The sequence below is a fragment of the Melospiza melodia genome, chromosome 18, assembly GCF_035770615.1.
Source record: "Melospiza melodia melodia isolate bMelMel2 chromosome 18, bMelMel2.pri, whole genome shotgun sequence".
Taxonomy (NCBI): domain Eukaryota; kingdom Metazoa; phylum Chordata; class Aves; order Passeriformes; family Passerellidae; genus Melospiza; species Melospiza melodia.
The window spans coordinates 13,335,976-13,355,757 of NC_086211.1; the positions used below are offsets into that span (position 1 = coordinate 13,335,976).

General features: G+C 40.1%; 1 protein-coding gene across 10 annotated transcripts in view; it reads right to left on the reverse strand.

The window, feature by feature from the left end:
• KATNIP (katanin interacting protein) overlaps positions 1-19,782 on the reverse strand; it is a 56,536-nt gene that overhangs the window by 28,135 nt on the left and 8,619 nt on the right. For 5 of the 10 annotated variants that reach the window (XM_063171152.1, XM_063171156.1, XM_063171154.1 and 2 more), the window contains 9 exons: positions 18,899-19,039; positions 16,641-16,905; positions 15,197-15,346; positions 12,988-13,151; positions 11,822-11,934; positions 11,286-11,406; positions 10,691-10,897; positions 6,607-6,747; positions 881-1,769 (listed from right to left, as the gene is read on the reverse strand). In XM_063171152.1, coding sequence (XP_063027222.1) covers positions 881-1,769; positions 6,607-6,747; positions 10,691-10,897; positions 11,286-11,406; positions 11,822-11,934; positions 12,988-13,151; positions 15,197-15,346; positions 16,641-16,905; positions 18,899-19,039 — 2,191 coding nt within the window. The remainder of the gene's footprint in view (positions 1-880; positions 1,770-6,606; positions 6,748-10,690; positions 10,898-11,285; positions 11,407-11,821; positions 11,935-12,987; positions 13,152-15,196; positions 15,347-16,640; positions 16,906-18,898; positions 19,040-19,782) is intronic. The other 5 variants (XM_063171155.1, XM_063171160.1, XM_063171159.1 and 2 more) reach the window with 2 other exon arrangements.

The window sequence follows — 19,782 nt, forward strand, 5'->3', positions numbered from 1 at the left end:
TCAGAGTGACATGGCTTGAAACTGAAAATGGAAGACAAACATATACCCCAAGCAAAGGCAAATTGGGTGAAAGAGAGCCAAAGCCAGAGCTTGTGGGTAAGAAATTCTACTTTTCTGTTATTTACACTTGTTAAAGACAAAAATATCTCATACCCTGAAAAATTCCTAGCCATGGATTGCCAGATGTTGGGATAAAGGGGAGCTTGGGAAGTTCTCCTGCTGTTCCCTGGGGACACACAGCTGGTCCTGCCAGAGCCAGAACACAACTGCACAAAGCTGGATCCACCTCCAGCAGGAGGTCTGGGGAAGGAGGACAAGGATAATCAACAGCACAGAGCAGACAACAGCTAATTTATTAGAAAACTCTTCATAAATAAGCCAGATGTCTGAGGGAGAGGTTTATAAAATTATGAGCGGAGAAGAAAAATAAGGGTAATTTTCCATTCACTCTGAATAAATATATTGAGCATCTATTCTCACCAAGAAAGACACAAAGCTACTACACAAATAAACTCTGCAAATTTGGGATGTAATCTTCTTTATCTCTCTGCAGATTTTAATTGATATTAGCAAACATTTGCTGTCTACAGGACTGTCAATTTTTAGAATGTAATTTACTGAAATTTCATCTTCCAGCTGCTCCAAATAAATTAAAAGCCCCTAAATCAGAATGCAAATTTTTCTGAAGAGTGTTTCATATCAGGTGTAGGAGACAGACTGAGTATTCTCATGAGGAAAATATCACAAATAGCCAGACTAATATCCACTGTCTAAACTTCCAGGAGTCTCTAGAAGTCCCTTCCACCTAAAATGAGTTTGTGCCTCTGCAAAATGGAGAATACATCAGCACTTGGACTAAGGTTGCTATTGTGACTCTTACCTTTGAGAGCAGAATCATCTTCTCCAAGATTTGTAGTGTTTAATCCCAGCTTTTTACCACACATGACACTTCTCCTTCCACTCACAGGGTACTGCAAACTGCAGTTTTTGTTAGAAAGGGAGTCAAAAATGTCCAAGTCCACATCAGCATCCTTTCTGGTCAGCGTTTGTGATCTCCCATCTCCAGTTGCATTTCTACTATTGGGTCTTCCCAGTTCATGCCTCTGACATTTGACATCCTCATTTATCAGATCTGAGAAGTTTTTCATGATTTCATCTGGCTGTGTTTGAAATCTTGAGTTGAAATTCTGTTCTGTAGCAAGCCACGGAGGCTTCTGCCTACTGGGAGTGTCTTGATTATTCTGTGTTACCTGGGAAGATGACTGCAACCAAGAAGGAATTGCACCTGCAGAATCAGTCAGTTTTCTTCCTGTTAACCTTTCCATTTGCTCACTCAAACAAAGCTCATCATCAGACTGAACATGCTCTGCAACTGCTGCTTCCTCCTCTTTGGCATCTTTTATACAAACCTGAGATGGGGGCACTTTTAGATCATCCTCTAACTGTGATAAATTTTTCTTTGTAAAGCTGATTGAGTTCATCTTAGGCTCAAGAAGATTCTCTTCTGGCAGAGCTGTCCAGTTCAATGAAGCACTGTTTGATTCTGAGCATTTTAAAAGTAGGTCTGTTTTCTTGTCTGGACCTGCAGGTGCATTTCCTTCCTTCCTCTCAGCTGAGGGAGAGGCTGAGCTATCTTGCTTGTGATCTGTGAGGTCAATTGTGGTGCTCTGGTCAGCAAGGAGATCTCCAGAGCCTCTCTCTAATTCACCATCAAACACAAGGTTCTCATCAACATACAACTTCACCTTCTTTGCTCCAACATCAAGGTCCTACAAAAATAAAGGTAGGAAGATTTCAGTCAAGCTTTTAAGCATTAGATATCACAGCTCTGGGACTCTGACATTTGAACACTTAATCAATAGACAGATGAAAACAATTAAACCCTGTGTCAGTATGTGCTTTTGACTGCTTTTCAATCTGAAGCTGAAATGACTAAGAAACACTGTGTAATAGATAAGATTTTTTTAAAGGACAGGAAACCCTGCTAGACACTGCTATCACTTTGTCTGACAAGGTTTGATTATTTAGAAAAGCTTGAGGGGAAAAGCCCAGATTAAGTACAATTATATTTGATCAGGATATAAATTCCAGAGGCACATTTTGCTTTTCATCCCTAAGATTCAGCACTTTCATGACATGTTCCACAGTGAACAACCACCCAGATCAAAGCCACCAGAGTTAAAAAGAGTTAGAGAGTTACAGAAATGCTAGGAAAAAAAAATCATCCAGTCCCTCTCTCTGAAGAATATAAAATAACCTACACCATTGTGAGGAAATCTGGTTTTAACAGTTTTCAACTAATCTGCCTTGATAGCCTATTCCAACACTTAACTAGCCTTTTAAACAACAGGCCTTCATCTCAGACACAATTCTGCCACTCACAACTTTATCTCTATGTTCTTCTCTGTGGCACTCACCAATACCTGGTTTTTTTATTCCATTGAAGTTAGAACTAATGTTCTTTCTGTTCTCTTCGCCATTTCAATATAACCTTTTCTCCCTCTTGACAAAAATACCATTATCTTCAAAGAAAATACAGAAGATGAGACACAATCCATCTCCATTCTGTTCTCTAACTTGTCCATCTCATGGAGTCTTTCAGAGACTCTCTGTTCTTTGCTTCTTTTTGTGAAAACTAAGAAGCTTTTTGTGAAAGTAAGAAGTTTCAGTTTCATTGCTCATTTCCAGCCTGTCAGTTCTCCTTGAATACTGATTTTCATTTTCCTCTGCTCCCAGACTAAACCAATCACTCCTTCCCTTCCAAGCATGAAAGTTTCTGGTTCTTCACTCCTGAACACACACTGTTTAAGCCTTACAAGTTTTTATAGCTTCCATCCTGTTGCCTTCCCAATAATAACATCTCTGAGGCCAAAAAAATGCAATATGGATGTACCCAGAGGAAAAGCAGGGGATGCAAACATGACAAGAAAGCTCCAGGTGAGGGAGGGGAGTGGGTGCAGGAATGCAGGACACATTCCTGAAAGGAAAAAGATAACCTTCCCTGAGTTCCCAGTGAGCAGCTGTAAAACCAGTTTAATTGGCCATTATGGCCTGGCTGCCTGTGGAACTCCTGTAGGATCATAAAGTGCTGCATTTCTGTGCTGATGCAGTCAGCCATAAAACAGGATATTTTTTCCCCTTGAATGAGGACACTGCTAGATTGATCTAACAGGGGATCAGAACATTTCAATAATTACATCTGTTGAAAACTACCTGCATGGCTTTGCCTGGAAGAGAAAGACTATCAGGATGTCCCAATAATGCTATTTTTAAAATTTTTATATGTCTAAACTGCCAATGTCCTCCTTAAATGCTAGAGATATTGAACAGTCACAGCTGAATTTAGGATAACTGGAACATTTCTCCATAATATTCCAGCCCTACTACTGTTAGGAATACCCAGGCCTTAGTTCTGCATTTTTACCTGGAAATAGGTGAAAACTGAAGGGGACCACAAAAATACAGATGTACATTGAAAAGTATTTGTCAATGTCATCTTTTTAAATTAAAATCAACTTCTTAAGAACAGCATGTTTTAAAATGAATCCCACTGCACTCACCAGCAGAGGAGGTCAGGTAGGCAGAGAAACTCTACAAAATGAGATAGTGGAGCTCATTCTCCCTGGAAAAGGGACAGTCAAGCCCAAAAAGGGGTCACTCACTTCAAAAATGCTTTTCCAGTCAGTGGGAGACTGTTCTCTGATGCTTTGGAATGTCTGGGATGGGTATTTTAGGAAGCAGAAAAGATCTGAAGGGTACCAAGATGAAGCAGCCAGGTATTTCTAGGATAACAGAGACAGACTGGACTGGGGCAGGCACTCCAAGAGCTGACAGCTCAGGAGAGCTGATGAAAATCTGCACCAAAATCCTGAGCAGACTGAGCCTCAGGGAGGAAAAATCTGAACAGATCCCAAGAGACTCCAAGAACAAACATATGCAGGCACAAGACTAAGAACTGCTCTTTTTCATTCCCTCCCACCCCTCTTCTGAGTTTCCAGTTGCTTAGTGATCTGTTCTGGTGGAAAAGATTGACAGTTTAGCATCCCCAGTACCACTGCTCAGCTCTCCTCAAGCGTGAGGAGGCTGGAAAAATCCCTTCCTCAGGAGTAATCCCACCCTGTAAACAACCACTCAATACTTCAGCCAAGGCAGGGCTTTTCCTTGCTGGAAGAGTAATTAAAAGGTCACAGTGCCTCAGAACAAACAAGTGGGTATGAGCACTGTCAGAAAGAAAAAAGATTTTGTGAAAATAATTCTGGTTCCTTTGGATGTTCCTTCCCAGCCTGCACCCTCAGCCCTCCCAGGGTGTCTGCAGGGACAGTGCCTCCCAAGGAGAAAATAGGGATGGTATTTCTGGCCATTTCTGTGATATTCATGCACAAAGGATAGAGCCTAAAACCAGAGGCACTTTTCTGAGAATTCTTCCTGGACAGAGGACCTGAAATTGCTTCTGACTTTTCAGAAAAGTGTGAAAAAGAAGCAGTAGAAAAGAAGCCAAGAACCAAAGAAAATACTTCTACAAAACTGATTGTGCTGGAAGAAAGCTGCTCCATCCTTACAGGCACACCAGCACTGAAAAAAAGCCCCAAGAGAATGGACAGGAACATAGGCACAGGAGGAACAAACACACAGGCAACCCCCTGAAGAAGAGAATTATTCAACTGGAGAGCACCTAAGACCTTAATGCATTTAGGTATTGATTCCATTCCCAGTTTTGTGAAGACATACAACACACTTTGGACTGGATCTTTCAAAAAAGTTTTAATAGCACCATTAACCATGCAATTTCAAGGCTGTATCAAGTACTTATAAAGTGTCTGACTGTTGCAGATAAATTTGAAAAAAACTGGCTGCCCTTACACTTGTTCCCTTCCTGCAGACTAAAATTCACCTCCTTTTTTGGAGGCCTCAACTGAAGTAAATAAAGGCAAGATGAAACATCCTCTGAGACCTTTCTTGTAATTCAATGAATTAAGGAATCTATGACAATGATGTCATCTGACTTTTACAGCTTCCTTCAGACATATTTTTTTCTCCTTCCAGTCTCAAGTTCTGAAATTCAAATATACAAAAGTACCAGCCTGACTTAATTTTTGGCCTATTTTTGGAAGCAGTACTTGGACATCTCTCACTTATGTGGTTTTTGAGGGAGAGAAGGCAGTTAGAATGATTCCCAAAATCTACACAGAAATCTGGCTCTGGATTTACATTAGCAGGAAGAAAATTGTTCATTCATTGTCTTTTGGGGTTTTATACTTCTTAGACGAAACTTCCTCATGACAAATTACAGACTTAGGCAGAACTGCTTTGTATTATTCTTTCATGCTAAGGATAATGAGACATTTCTTCAGCAAGGATAAACTGCTGCATTTCCACCAAAACCCATAGGATTATATTCCCAATGGATTTTACACATTGCCTTATTTCAGGTTATTAAAGAAGCAGAACCTTGAAACCAGACAAACATTTCTCTGTGTGTTCTGCACACAGAAATTTTTCCATCAAAATCCATAGGATTATACTCCCAATGGATTTTACACATTGCCTTGTATCAGGTTATTAAGGAAGCAGAGCCCTGAAACACAGACAAACATTTCTGTGTGCGTCCTGCATTCTATTCAGTAGGTTTGGTAACAAATCATACCATTACCTCCAAGAACAGCAGCCCTTTCGCACACTCTAATGATGATGGAACATCCTGTAGACCACATTTTAGTGAGAAAAGCTATTAAAATTCCAGGAAAAGAAATATAAATCATGTTGTAGTAAATTTGTTTTAAGCTGTCCCTTCCACGGCCATTTCCGTACGTATAAATTACCATATGTGCTTATATAAGAACATGGATGAGAGCAAAACCAGAGGGATAAAGCTTCTTATTTATAATCCAGGACAGCAAATCCTCTTTGATCCAGTACCTGAGATTTTTTTTTTTCTTAACACTGCAGTGTACAAACAAGAATGATATTCATGGTGACATTCAAACACACAGACAAGAGACCATCTGCCATCTGCCATGATATGTCTCTCTTGTAACAGTAGATGACTGGTTTTATTATGAGCACACAGTAGTGGACTTTTTAATTGTCCCTGCCCAGGGAGGGGGGCTGGAACTGGATGATCTTAAAGGTCCTTCCAACCCAAACCATTTTACGATTAAAGTGACAAACCCCAAACTGAGCAACAGTCAGCCTGTTTATATTTATAGACACCAAAAAACAGATATTTAAACACGTATTTATTTACATTGTGATTAAACAGCTGAAAGCCCTGAATACTGAGATGCACTTACCTTTGTATCTCTATTTCTCACCACAGTAAAGGATTAATGACAGGACGTGCAAGCCTTTTATTAGGTCTTTAGTGATCTTTAATAGCTTTGAAAACAAATGCTCATTGTGCCCACGAAAACATTATCACTACATTGTTAGCACTTACAATTAAGACAAAAGCAAATTTCACAGCAGACAGGGACACCTCACAGCTCCTGTTTTATTACAGGAAATTGTATCTACTTTTATTTCGTGCTTTTAGAAAGAAGAGCACACTGAATTTCCCTAGGCAAAGCATGAGCAAATATAAAGAGGAGTTGAGAAAAGACTACTTACACTGGGAGTTGTTGTGTTGTAATTCCAAATCTTGATCTTGGATATACCAAAGTCACGTGAGCGGGTGGGATTGCGGATAACAAAGTAAAGTTGGACGGGTGGGTGGAAAGGGCACATCCAAAGGCAGCTTTCCTCGGGGAGCTAAAAACACAGACAAGCAGACTGTCACTAATGCTCCTTCTCCTGGAGCAGGTGTTTTAATTAACTCCCCACCCCCCCAGCAGCACAGGAGGCCATTAGGAAAGTAAAGGTTTCATAAAATCTGCTACGTAAAGAGCAAAACCTCAGCCTCATTTCCCAAGAGTAAATCCCACTCTCCCGCCTGCCAGACAGCTCCCAACAAGCTGGCAATGAGCTAAAGGTCAGCTGCCTGCTGTCCCAGGGAGACATCTGCACGCTCAGAGCACAGGCAGAGCAAGCCCAGTTTATTTTTATCAAATTAATCAGCTTTGCTGGCACTAGGGGGGATCACTGAGCACAATGGGCATTCTACAATCATTTCACAATTTCTTTGCTTCTGGTTCGTCCTCTAAGGAGGGGAATCTTTGAGAATTTTACTTTATTGTCTGCCTCTATTTTAATCAGGCTTTGCAGATAATCAGTTTCACTTACAGGTCTACTCCTCAGAGTTATACTGGACTCTACTCTGAAAATTTTCTAAGACATCACAGAATTCCCAACTTGAATTTTACATATAACTGGCAATAAAGAGATTTTAAAGTACCAAGAAATGCTTAATTCTGGACATTGCTAAGAACTGCTATCTTTACATGTTCAGAATGTAAGAAAAGGATATCTGGCAGCTCAGAAGGAAGAAGTTTCAGAATCAAAATGTTCAATATTAATATATTTGATGTTCAGTGTTACCCACATGCAGGTTACATACCAGTGATCTGAAAGTAGCTGATAAATTAGTTCCCCTCCTGTTCTCAGGGACACACAGGACACAGATACACACCCACAAGATAACAGGCAGTCTTTTTCCACACCTTTCTCTCTGAAGAGAGTGTTTCAGTTTTTCCTGAAGGTGTTAACCACAGAGTCCTCTATCTGTGTGTCTAACAATGGTAAGTACAGCACCCTGGAGCCTGCTCAGAGCCAGCATGAATATGATAGCTATCAGATACTCTCCTCACCATGGTCCTCTCTTCATTTCTCCAGACTCTGATGGGTCTCTGCCCCAAGCCTCTTAAAAAGCTTTGGGAGATTGTTTCTGCTTTAACACCAGTTTGGAGCACCAACAGCCATAAGAGTGCCAGACAGGTTCTGTCCTTTATTACTTAAAAAGAAAGAAGCCTCTTGACATCAAAGAAATGAAGGACAGCCCTCAAATCACTGTGAACCCAACTCCAGGGTCAACTTCAAAGCTGCATCATGTTTTTGAAGCCATAGTTTGAATAAGAACAGTTAAAAAAACAATTTCCCAACTGCAGACAACATCAGATAAGCAATCCATCTGCAGACCTCTCAAGGCAGGAGCTGACTCCCCAGAAATCAATAGGTTCTGGTGTGTACTGAGAGCCAGAGGTGCCTTCACAGGAGGGTACCTGATTCAGCACCAAAATGATCTGCTCCTGCTTCTCACTGGCTTCTCTGTAAAACTGCACCCAATGTTCCAAAAACAGAGATTTATCAGAGCCAGGCTTAGTGTTGTGTCCTGAGTGAGAGGCAGCCATGGAGATCATCTTGCTCATCAGTGGAAATAACTGATATTGGTGAGCTTACACAAACTCACAGGTGTTACAGTCCCCATGAGGGTGCCAAAGATCTGACACCAGAAATTCAAGTCACCTTGAAGGATCCATGCCAAAACTCAAGAGACTGTGGAGGACTCTCATGTTTTATCCCAAAGAGTGATCTCATGTCTTTGCCTTCACAAGAGGTACTTGAGCCTGGGGTTATTTTCTTGGAGCTGAAAAATCTAACCCAAAAATTCTTTGAACCATGAGGGTGAACCTGGTATGTTAAGAAGAAGAAATTGTATTTTCACTGGACCAAGGTAAAAGGGGAGAGTGAACACCTTTAATCTTAAGATTTTGTGAGAGATTGGCACTGCTTTTTGTGGGACTGAAGGTGTAAATGATGGAAAGTAAAGGAAGCATCAAGCACTGTGAAGAGGAATGACACAGGTCTAAGGTTCCCTGGGGGAAGCAACACCTTTGTTAGTATTTGCCTGTCCTTGTTATCCTGAGGTTTAAAAGACCTCTATATGCATATAAGAACCAAAAAGGCTTGTGGAAAGCAATTTCAATAAATACCTAATCTAAGACTTATTAAATATTTTCAGAGAATCCCAGAATGGTTTGGATTGGAAGGGAATTTAAAAACCATCCAGTCCTAACCCCCTGCCATGGCAGGGACACCTCCCACTGTCCCAGGCTGCTCCCAGCCCTGCCCAGCCTGGCCTTGGGCACTGCCAGGGATGCAGGGGCAGCCACAGCTGCTCTGGGCACCCTGTGCCAGGGCTGCCCACCCTCACAGTAAATTCCTTCCCTTTATTTAATCTAAAAAGTTGAGAGCACCAGATATTCTGCCAGGCATTTTTTTTCTTTTACAGTACATCACAAAATGCAAGGAAGGAAGCAGTTTAAGTGCTCTTCTTAAAAGTCTGCAAGGGTAATAAATAAACTAATAAAATAAAATCCCTCATCTTCAATGAGAGTATTCTCAAAGACAAAAGTACTTTGATCTAAATGATCAAAGATGGAAGTGTTTTAAGCATGGTAAAATGAGTTTTCCACACAATAAGTTTTTATTTCAAGTTTTTGTTCTGTTGAAAATGTTCATTGCTTGGAGATTGATTAATTTATTGGGTTTTAATGCACCCTGAAGCCTTCCTGTATGATCTGAAATGTGCACAAACTGGAAGTGCTGCTCTGCCTTCTGAAGGAATCTGCAGTTCAGGCACCCCATACCCACAGCCTAAGAGCAAATTCCCTGCCCAGATGCCATCTGGGATGCAGCCTCAAGAGAGGAGATTACAGAGTCACGAATCAAGGGAATATATTAATCAATGCAATATAAAAGCTCATTTCTTAAGAATAATGAGATTTATAAATGTATGAGTAATACTGAGAGTAACAGGTTCAAAATGGCTTAATGAATGTATTACTACATAATTTATAAATATCTAGAGAGTCTGAGAGTCACTACTACAACTGCTACTACCACCACTACTACTGAGTGTCACCTGCCAGCCAGCACAGCCTAAAAAGGAGAATGGGTATTTATGAGATCCCAAATACAATTCTCAGGAGAAATTAAGGAAGATGCTTCAGGTGAAAATATTTGGAAATAATATTCTATAAGGAGTTTCAACTAAATTTCAAAATACTGCATATTTGTCCTCTTTCAAATCTCATTTACCTTGAGAGCAGAAAAGCACCATTAGCATGAAATGAGCTGTAATTTATGTTTTTAATGGACTAAGTCCATCAGTATCCTCATCCACTAAAATCATACTAATTTTTTACTAGAATCCTTGCTGTACAGGCCCATGAAAAATGGCACAGAGTGAATGTGCAGCACAAATAAAACTGTGGCTGTATGGAGGGCTGTGGACATTTGCTAATTCTTTCACACCAGTCTCTGTCTTTTGCTCATTGTCATTAGTGTGGGAGCCCCTCATGTCTCCTCATCTTACTATCTCACACAGGAGCCATGAAAGACTCTTACCTGCCATATATTTTTCTTAATCTCTTGTTCAAAACTACCTACACAGTCTTATATTTCCATTATCTTTCCCTAGGCAAAAAGATAACAAGGGAACAAGAAAAAACAGACACATTTTCTTTATAAATTTACTTAAATTTGTATTATCCATCTGAAAAAAAATAGCAGTGAAGCTTCTGTACATTGAGACCACAAGGATTACTCCAGTTCTAAAACAAAGTTGGAACTGAATACCAACATCTTGAATAGGAGAGTTGTTAATAAGAAGCAATATTTGTAGGTTTTTGTTAAATTATCAGATAAATTGTTATCCAGTGAGGTTCAAAATGTTTCTGAACAAAAAACCTGGAGATAGAGTATTATAGGAATATTATACTGAGAGATTTGAACCCCCAGCACTAAGCTGTCTTACATTTAAGTTGTTATTGACCAGGCAGCACAAATCCCCTGCGTTGTCAGCATTTCGAATGTCCACGTCGTGAGGAGACACAAAGATCCTCTGGTTGTGGAAATCAAAGAATTCCACCTGGCTCAGGCCCACATTTGCTGGATTCCCCCAGTTGGAAAGAAGTTCCATGGTCACATAAATGGCATCATGTACATCCATATTGGCTGTCATCTAGACCAAAATGAAATATGGTAAAAACAGCAGTGACCAACCAAGAAAACGTGAAAGGAAAGATTGTTCAGACTGCAAAACTGATGGGTCAGAAGAAAAAAAGATTGCAAAGCCATGGCTATTTGGATGACATTCAATCAATCATTTTGGGTTACACCAATTCTGCCACACATCAACACTCTTAAAAAGCCTGAAGAGAAGGCAACTAACTCTCTGTTCTTTGTCTGATTCCTCTGTCATTCTGATGAACAGTGACAAATTCTCTTTTTTCACCCTGCCATAGGTTTATTACTTGATGTAGGGCAGAACTGAGGGATACAGCTCATTCAATGTACTTTTATTTCAGTAGCACTGGGAAGCACCAATTATGGTGTACATATGCACAAACCTTCTCTCTCCACATGGAATTTACTCCAGCTTTGCCAACAGCCAGGGATCTGTCACTGTCACAGGCAGAATGGCCCCCATGCTCCACAAAGGCTTTCAGGAGTCTCTTCTTTTGTCTGAAACTACATATTCTGGGTTATTTCCTCATAATTCCTGCATTTTTAAGAAACAGTTGGTGCAAAGATGAAGAGGTGATAGGATGAACCCCACAGGAAAAAGTAACCAACACCAAATGACAATTTTTGCAGCATTCCACCTTGGATACACAGAGTTTGGTTAAAAATCTGGTCTCCATTTCCAGCTGGTTCTGAGGCAGTGTGAGAAGAGAATGCAGAGGTGATCTGAGGACCATAAAGTGAGATGTTGGCAGATCCTGCTCCACAGAAACTGGCCCAAGGCTGCACTGCCTGATTTGCTACTTCCACGGTGTCTCAAGTATTTGGAGATTACCAGATGTAGTAATTGGACTGGTGGCATTCTAAAAAACCTCTCTTTAAAAAGGAAATTATCCTAAAGCAAATAGATCTAAATATATACCTGCTTCCAAAAGGGCAGAATCTCTCAACAGCTCTGGTCACTGTAGTCCTTGTCTGGCGTTTCTCTGGAGGTTCAGCCTTTGCAGAAAGAACAGATGAAACAGAAAATGTCTCCTAAGTAAGAAAAAGATGAACATGTTCCATTCAGATTGTTCTCACCACACAGCATCAATCTGCATCTCTGGAACAAGCATGAGTTTGGGCCCAGCTCATCTGTAACTCTATAAAGTTAAAGAACATTTCATGGAATTGGTCTTGATTTATAATGAAAGAGCTGAGCTTGGAGCTTGATCTTCTGTGTGGAAGAAAACATAGAAGCAAATTCTGAGGACTGTAAAATACACACACACACACATATATATAAAAATATATATATATATATAAAATCTCATTGTATACATTTGGTAGGATTCAGGGTTAGCCAAACCTTTGGCACAGGTCTACTAGACTTTCTCCTCCAAAACCATCAAGTCTCTTAAAATCCCCAAACCTCTCAATTCTATTAGAATACCATAATGATTTATTTTTTAAATAAAGACCTATCAGTAAGACACCCAAGAGAAAACAGAAGTGCTGCATTCTTACAGTGCTATGGGGTCTTTCTCTACTCTACTCAACTTTTTTGTTGATTTTTCTCGACTTCCTTGCTTATAAGTTTTTAATTGTTTTTAAACATGGTTTCTGGAGCTAAGAGATGAACACACCTTGGGGCAGAAAACCCTCCCCAGCTCATCCTCAGTGAGATCCAGGAGTGTCCAGGACAGCTCTGCTCCAAAAGCAGAGATGCACTAACAGGGGGCAGTGTCCATGTTACAGAGTCCTGGAGGAAGACAGGATTTACTGGGATGGAAATCCCACTTTGCCTTGTTTCAGAAGCTTGCAGGATGGAAATGGCTCAAGTGGGCCTGCAGCTGTGCATCTGATTGTACAGACACATCATATGGCTGCTCTATCAGCTGCTCAGTGATCCCTGTAATCAAGAGGGAGCTGTGGGATGCCATCCTGAGGAAGCAGATTAAAGGAAACAACGCTTTGGAAGAATAATACAAATTAAATTACACTTAGAGGCCATCACCATGCATTCATACACAATCCTAATGTGTAAGGGATTGTAAATCATGGGGGTTTTGCTTGTTGAACAAACAGCTCTCTTTTTTTCTGCCATACCTTTTGGGGGTTGGTGGCAGCTGCTTGCCTTTGCAGATCTCCCTGCAAGAATTCATTCTCAATCTGCACTGCTTGAACAACAGCTGAAACAGAGAACTCAGGATCCTTCTCACACACACTCTTCCTGGTTATTGAAAGGGAGGTTTCTGGTCGACTTAAGGGCTCTGGGACCAAAAAAAGGGAAGAAATACTCATTTTTTCAGGACATACATGTACAGAACATTACAACATCTGAAACTTCCCATTCAGTTCCTGACAAAGGGCTTTTTTGCATCTATAACCATCCCAAATGAAGCTGAATTCCCCTAATTTGGTTTTATGCTAAGATTCCAAGTCACATCTTCTTTAGGCAACTGTTAAAATAGCATCATAAGAAGAGGAGAACCAACAAATGAGAACCATAATTTTTATGCTTTTAGATTGCTTTGTTCTGGTATTTAGTGGAAATGCCTTGTAATAGTCCATTGAAATGAAGTATATATAATTTAAGCACAGCAGGAATTTGTAATTGGGGTGTTCAGCTATTATGTAGGAATCCCCAGAGACTTCTAGCAAAACAAGGGGAATCAGGAGTTGCTATTTACAAGGCAAAATAAATGACCTTGTCATTTAAGCAGTCATCACAATGCCCACACGAATCCCAATCTTCCCAAACTTCATGGAGAAACAGAAACATCACAGCCTAGAAACAGGTTTGAAAGAAAGGAAATCAAATTTAACAACAGATGATGTGAGATTGGATAAAAGAGAAGCACAGTGGTTATATCTGAGGGCTTTAAAAGTCGAGGGAAGAGAAGAGACTGAAGTTGTACAGACATTTAGAGTGAGGGGAAATAACTGAAGTGCCAGAGTGCTCTCAGTGCTGCAGGGAAGAGAGCACAGTGCAAGTAACATCAAGTCCACCTTGAAAAGACAAGAAGTTCAGACTGAGCTGAGATTTGTGTGCATGCACTCCTTGCACATACACCCATGAAAACTTTCAACAAGCATCAGTCATCTCTGCAAAAACGGGGATGGAATAAAGACCTGCTTATTCTTCTGTACTCTATCATCCACCTGAAATGAAATTAATTTAGGATTTATCACAGTAGTTGGACAGAAACAGCTCCAACCAGCACTACTATAACCTGAGAAAATGCAGCACACATCTCTGGGAATTCAAAGCAACATCTGCTTCAACAGATGGTGGGTGAGGGTCTCAGAAGCTACAAAGGGGATTTATTCTGAAGCCAAAAAGAATTAACTTCTTTTTTCTCTATTTGGTTTTCTGCTAATTAAGAAACTAATTATTTTGGCTTTTCAAAACCACTGGCCTTAGTGCTTTCTTGGGACACATCTGGATTCTGTTTTTTTGAAAAGAGCAGCTTGACCACAGAGTATGGCAGGTCTGAAAACTTCACCTCAGACCTTCCAAAACTCAAGCTGATCAGACTTGTTCAGTTAAGGACTGCACTGAACTACAATTGCAGTCACAACTTCAGCCCCTACATTTGGGATCTGCTGTGTTTTGTTGGGGTTTTTCCCCAGGTAAAGACCACACCTTAGCAGAAGATATTTATAATAAGCAGCAGTGGCTTCAAATTATGTTCTCCAGTCCATGAAAAATATTTTCCAGTATGCTCCTAGATACTGGCACATCTACCCAGCACTGCAGACTGATGTCAGTGTTCAAGGTGTAATCCAACTACAGTCCCAAGCAGCCACAGGTCTCTTTTGTCATGCTGTGAAAAACTGTGCCTTTATTGTGGTAGAGGACTCTGCATTTTGTATTGCTACAAATGTGTTGTGTTAAACTCTTCCACCAAACATCAGCTGCTGCCTGGGAGAACACACATTTCCATTAAAACCACAGGGAACAGACCTCCACGAGGGAAGTGGGAAACACAGAGCAAGTACTGACCAAGGATTGAAAGGGAGAGGGAAAATCTTGTGCTGTGGAAACAAAAAGAGAAGGAAGATAGTAAAGATATGGCAGAAGATTGAAGTTCACAGGCTTTTACATTTTATCACAATTTCACTGAAGTCAGAACACTCAAGGTGTTAAAAACAACAACAGAACCACAGAAAATCCCACTTTAAAAGAAAAGGCAGGGGAGCAACAGCTAAAAAATTCACATAATGACAGATGTGAGCTGAAATTGCATCTGAGTCAGAAGGAGAAAAAGCATGAAAACTCTCCTTATTGACATCATATATTCTTATTTCTTACTAGAATACATTGCTTCATGTCTGTCCTGGTGCAGGAACACAGCAGAGAGTGGCCGAGTGCCTTTATTTTTCAGCATGCCTGGTTTGACAGGAATGTACACTTCAGCACTGTCCTTTCTTTTGGCTGAGAGAACTTGCACTGCCTTCACTTCTGCAAGATAAAAAAGAAAAAAAAAAAAAAACTTTAAAGTTATGTGGAAGCAGCCAGCCTAGGAAAATTTATTGGATTTTTAATGCTAAAGTTTTGCCACTTTAATTATGTTGGCATAGTTAAAAGTGATAATTTCCATCCTTTTCACTGGCACTGTTCTGTTGATGCAGATGCACATATGGATGGCTGGCACTAACTCAAACAAAATAAAAATAGTATTATAATGTACCAAGACATCTCATCTCTGCCAGATATTTACCTGCATTACTGTCATGAAAAGCAAAAATAAAAAAGAAGTCCTGAGTTATTAGTTAACACAGTTATACCAAAGAAAATTCTTAAAATACAGACACAAATGTTATCATGTTTAGAAGTTTCAGAGGGGGAGAGGGAGTAGCTCATAGAAGTAATTCTTCACTTTTTGGTTTGGGAATTATTAATGCATCACAGCTCTGAAATTTCTCTTGGGAAAAAAAGTCCTGCACTCTCCCAGAGATTTTGTTCTCACTGCTCTTCCATCCCTTGCTCCTCTCTCTTCTTCTGCCCCTCTCCCCATTCACACTCCACTCACATCCATGATAATGAAAGGAATACTCTTCTACTTAATTTATTCCAAGATTGTTCCTCTGAATTTATGCAATTAACTCCACATTAGGGAAAGAAAAAAAAAAGAAAAGGAAGCAGTGAAATAAACAAAACCAAGAAACCAAAACCAATTACTGTACCAGAAACAAGCAGGGAAGGAATTCTGAGAAATACTGAAGGTAGGCTTAGGTCTGGTTTCTGCCTGAACTCTTCACCCTTTGTTAAATCATCTTTGAGACCTAATGACTGGTTGTGGGTTTGGACACTGAGGCTCCAAAGGAGACAGAAAGAGACAAAAAGAAGTGGTTCATGTCAATCACCAGGGATGAGCAGCACACACTGGAACAGGTATGTGAAATAAAGGTGAGACTGGGAAGGTTTGGCTGCCTGAATTACTGCAAAAACAGTTCAAAAATGTATCTAAAAACATGGTAATTCCTTGAGAAATCTCACAGACAATCTCAGTTCAGGTGTCTAGAAGTGGTGATGCAGGTGCAGTAACCAGGTCTGTATCTTTGGATTTGCCAAAAAAGTTCCTAATGAAGTACAAGAGGATGCAAGTGTCCCAAATCAGGAGATCAAACAACAGGTTTGCTGCAGGGCATGAGAACTTGAAAGGGTACGGAGTAACATCTAATGATCAACCTTAAAAGCAATTCCCTCAAAGAATGATTATTGTAAGGAAGAATTGTGCAAGACACAGACTTACTGCTTTGATCCTGGTTGAACTCCAGCACAGTTGTGGCACCAGAATCAAGGCTAGAGCATCTCCCAGCATCCTGATGTTCAGAACCTTCCTTCTGCAGTGCCCCACTGCTATCCAACTGAAGGCCTTCAAAGCCTGTAATTGCTTCCTCAGTGGGAGATGGGTCTGAAAACACATCCTCTTCAACAGAGTCATAATCATCACTGAGGGAGTCTTCTTCCATCCTCTCCTCTTCCACACTGTGCGGCAAGCTGTTTCTCAATTTCTGCTACAATATAAACACATCTGTCAGAAAAGCTCAAAATTGTGTTTTAGAATAAACCAGAGTGGCTGCCAGTCCCTCTCCAGGAGAAAGAAAAATCTGAGGAACTCAGAGCCATGATGCAGCTAAAAATATTCCCATTCCTCTGTCATGTCTTGCCTCATTTGATGAGGGCTTGTAAAGAAAAATCATCCTACAACTGCTGTGCTCCTTCTCATCAGTATCCAGCAGGAACATTCTCTAGGCCAAGGAGCTTTTATGTGCAAAACCAATTTTTGGGAATAAGTTACAAAAAGCAAGTAAGGGGGAGAGCAAAGGCACATATTTGTGCAGTCTCACAGTTGTGCTTTGCTGTTTGAGGAGTAGCTGCAAACCAGAATTTCCAAATGCTTTCAACAAGACTGTCAAGCTCATGTAGCAGCAACTCCTTTTTAAGCACATGATAGATGATAATAGTCCTGCCTGGTACACATCTGTACTTCAAAAACCAGCAGAAAAAGAGTTGGGCTCTGATGGGCTAAGCTCCCAGCTTGCACTGAGTTTTTTGAAGTGGATACACTCTAACAGGATTTTATGCAAAAAATAACCTATTTTGAAATTTACTGTGGAAAAAACTGCCCTGCCTCTCCCATCTCACACCACAAACAGCACAGATGATGCTGGAGAGCTGTGGGTTTTCATGAATGCAAAAGGAAAAGACTTTGCGTCTCTTAAATGCTTTTTTATTTCCCCCTGCTTTGTTGGTATTAAGAGTTTTGAGATAAATATAGGTAAGCAAACTGTATAAAATGAAAACCTGAAGGTACCTTAGGTACAAATGAACTGTGACAGTCTATATTCAGTTTGCAATGAAAGCTTCAAGCTCCTACAGATTATACCTGTTAGGAAATCCATGTTGACAGAAATATATTACAAAGAGCAGACAAAGTCAGCCTCAAAAGAGGGTTTATAAGCAACCTGAGCCTTCATATTGAGCATGTCTTTAAGACAGTCAAAACTAATATTTCCAGCTCTTTGACAGGAAATTGTACAAGTCTCTTTTCCTTTGAAACCTCTGCATCTGCATTGTAACAAGACATTAAAAAAATACATTATAGCCCCAGCAAAATCAAAATTATTTCCATCTTGACTAAAAAGAAAAGGGGAGTTGTTTTGAAATTATTAGCTTCCTATTAAAAACACATAAAAGATATAAATATTCATCAGTGTAAACAAATTACCAGTTTGTAGAGCAAAAAATAATCATCAAGGCAAAATATAGAAATGAGAGAAAGATGCAAGCTAGGAAAATATGCTTGGGAATTTTGTCTGATGTCAGTGGTAAGATCTGTTAACAGTTTCATATACAGATGCTACTCCACTACGCAGAAAAGCTTTATTTATGTCATTAATTGCTTAGGCAGAAAAACATTCATACATTTTTGTTCATTGATTAGTTTTCTTTCACATTTGTGAAGTGTGCTAGAACAAACTGCAATTAGTGATCAAATGGAAGGCTGCACAGTCAATACAACAACAATCCTTGATGCAAAGCAACTGCATTGATTAGAACATTTTCAAATAGTCTGATTTTTGTTAGGCAAAATAATGACATGCAACAATTTTCACATCATTATTTAAAGACTACCCTAAAGGCAGCAAAAGCTGTTGTTTCAGCTTTCTCTAACCTGATACCCAGGAGTGATGTTCACTTGCACAACCATTAACTGAACTGAAAGAGGCTCCTTGCAGGAAATATCTAAATTCAACTCAACAGAGACAATATTCCCCCTCCTAAAAATAAGGTTTAACATTTTGTAGTGTTGCTGATTGAGACTTGATTTCTCAAGCAGCTTTACTTTTCATTTTTTTTTCCTTCTGTTTGTGACATCTCATCAAAGCAAAATTCTCTAATGAAGACACCACAATAGAGGGGTTTGGGTGCTGAGGCTGATCCCTGGGCGTGATCACATTTCAAATGACACTGCAGAAAACAGCAGAAAACAGCTGCCAACTGTACCTGGGAGAGAGGACCATTGTCATCATCATCACTGCTGCTCTCCACATTCAAGCTTTCATAAGGTTCAAAATCTTCAGAGTACTCTGGAGATGGGTTAATGTAGAGTTTACCCCCTTCTTCTGTTTTAATTGCCACAGTTTTCTGTCAGAAGAAGCATTCAAAGAAATCAGATTTCTTCTGTGTATCAGCAGTACAAGAAGAGTAACCATCACACTTTATATAACAACAGCATGATCAAGTACTGCTTTTCTCCTCTGATCCACAGAAGGTTTCTGTCCTCCCTGAGCTCATCTTTGGGCCCCTGAATTACAGTTTATCAGTCCTGGTCAAACTCCCCACCTGCTACTGCTGAGCCCAGAGAGGGCAGGGATATTAAACCTTGCTCTCTGTTGTTCCTACACCCCTCTAGCATTTTCTTAGTGCCAGGGGCAAAGATGTCCCAGAGGGAATATCCTCAGATAACTTGATGAATTCTTTCAGTGAGCCCATCTTTCCCCCTCACAGCATCCCTTAGCACAGCCCAAGTTTGACAGGTTTGGCCAGGAATTGCTGGGTCCTCTAGATATCCAAAAAATCCCCATGGAAAATCACTGGGAAAGGAAACTGCTCAGTCTGTGGTTGCACTTTTCCCTAGCTAAATAATTCCAGTTGTTTATAAGGATATAATAACTCCTATCTTGCCATCCAACTGCATAAAAGACTTAAGGAATCATCCTAAGCTAGTCCCAAGTAGAAACCAGGTTTTAGTACAGAGCCACACATCTGGCAAATTCAGCAAAGAAGTCCTGACAGGCCATAATGGAAGCTGAGAAAATGAATTCAGCTAAGCAGTAAGAGTGGTAAACAAAGTAATGCAGCCTTCAAGCTTGAATGTGAAGTATTTT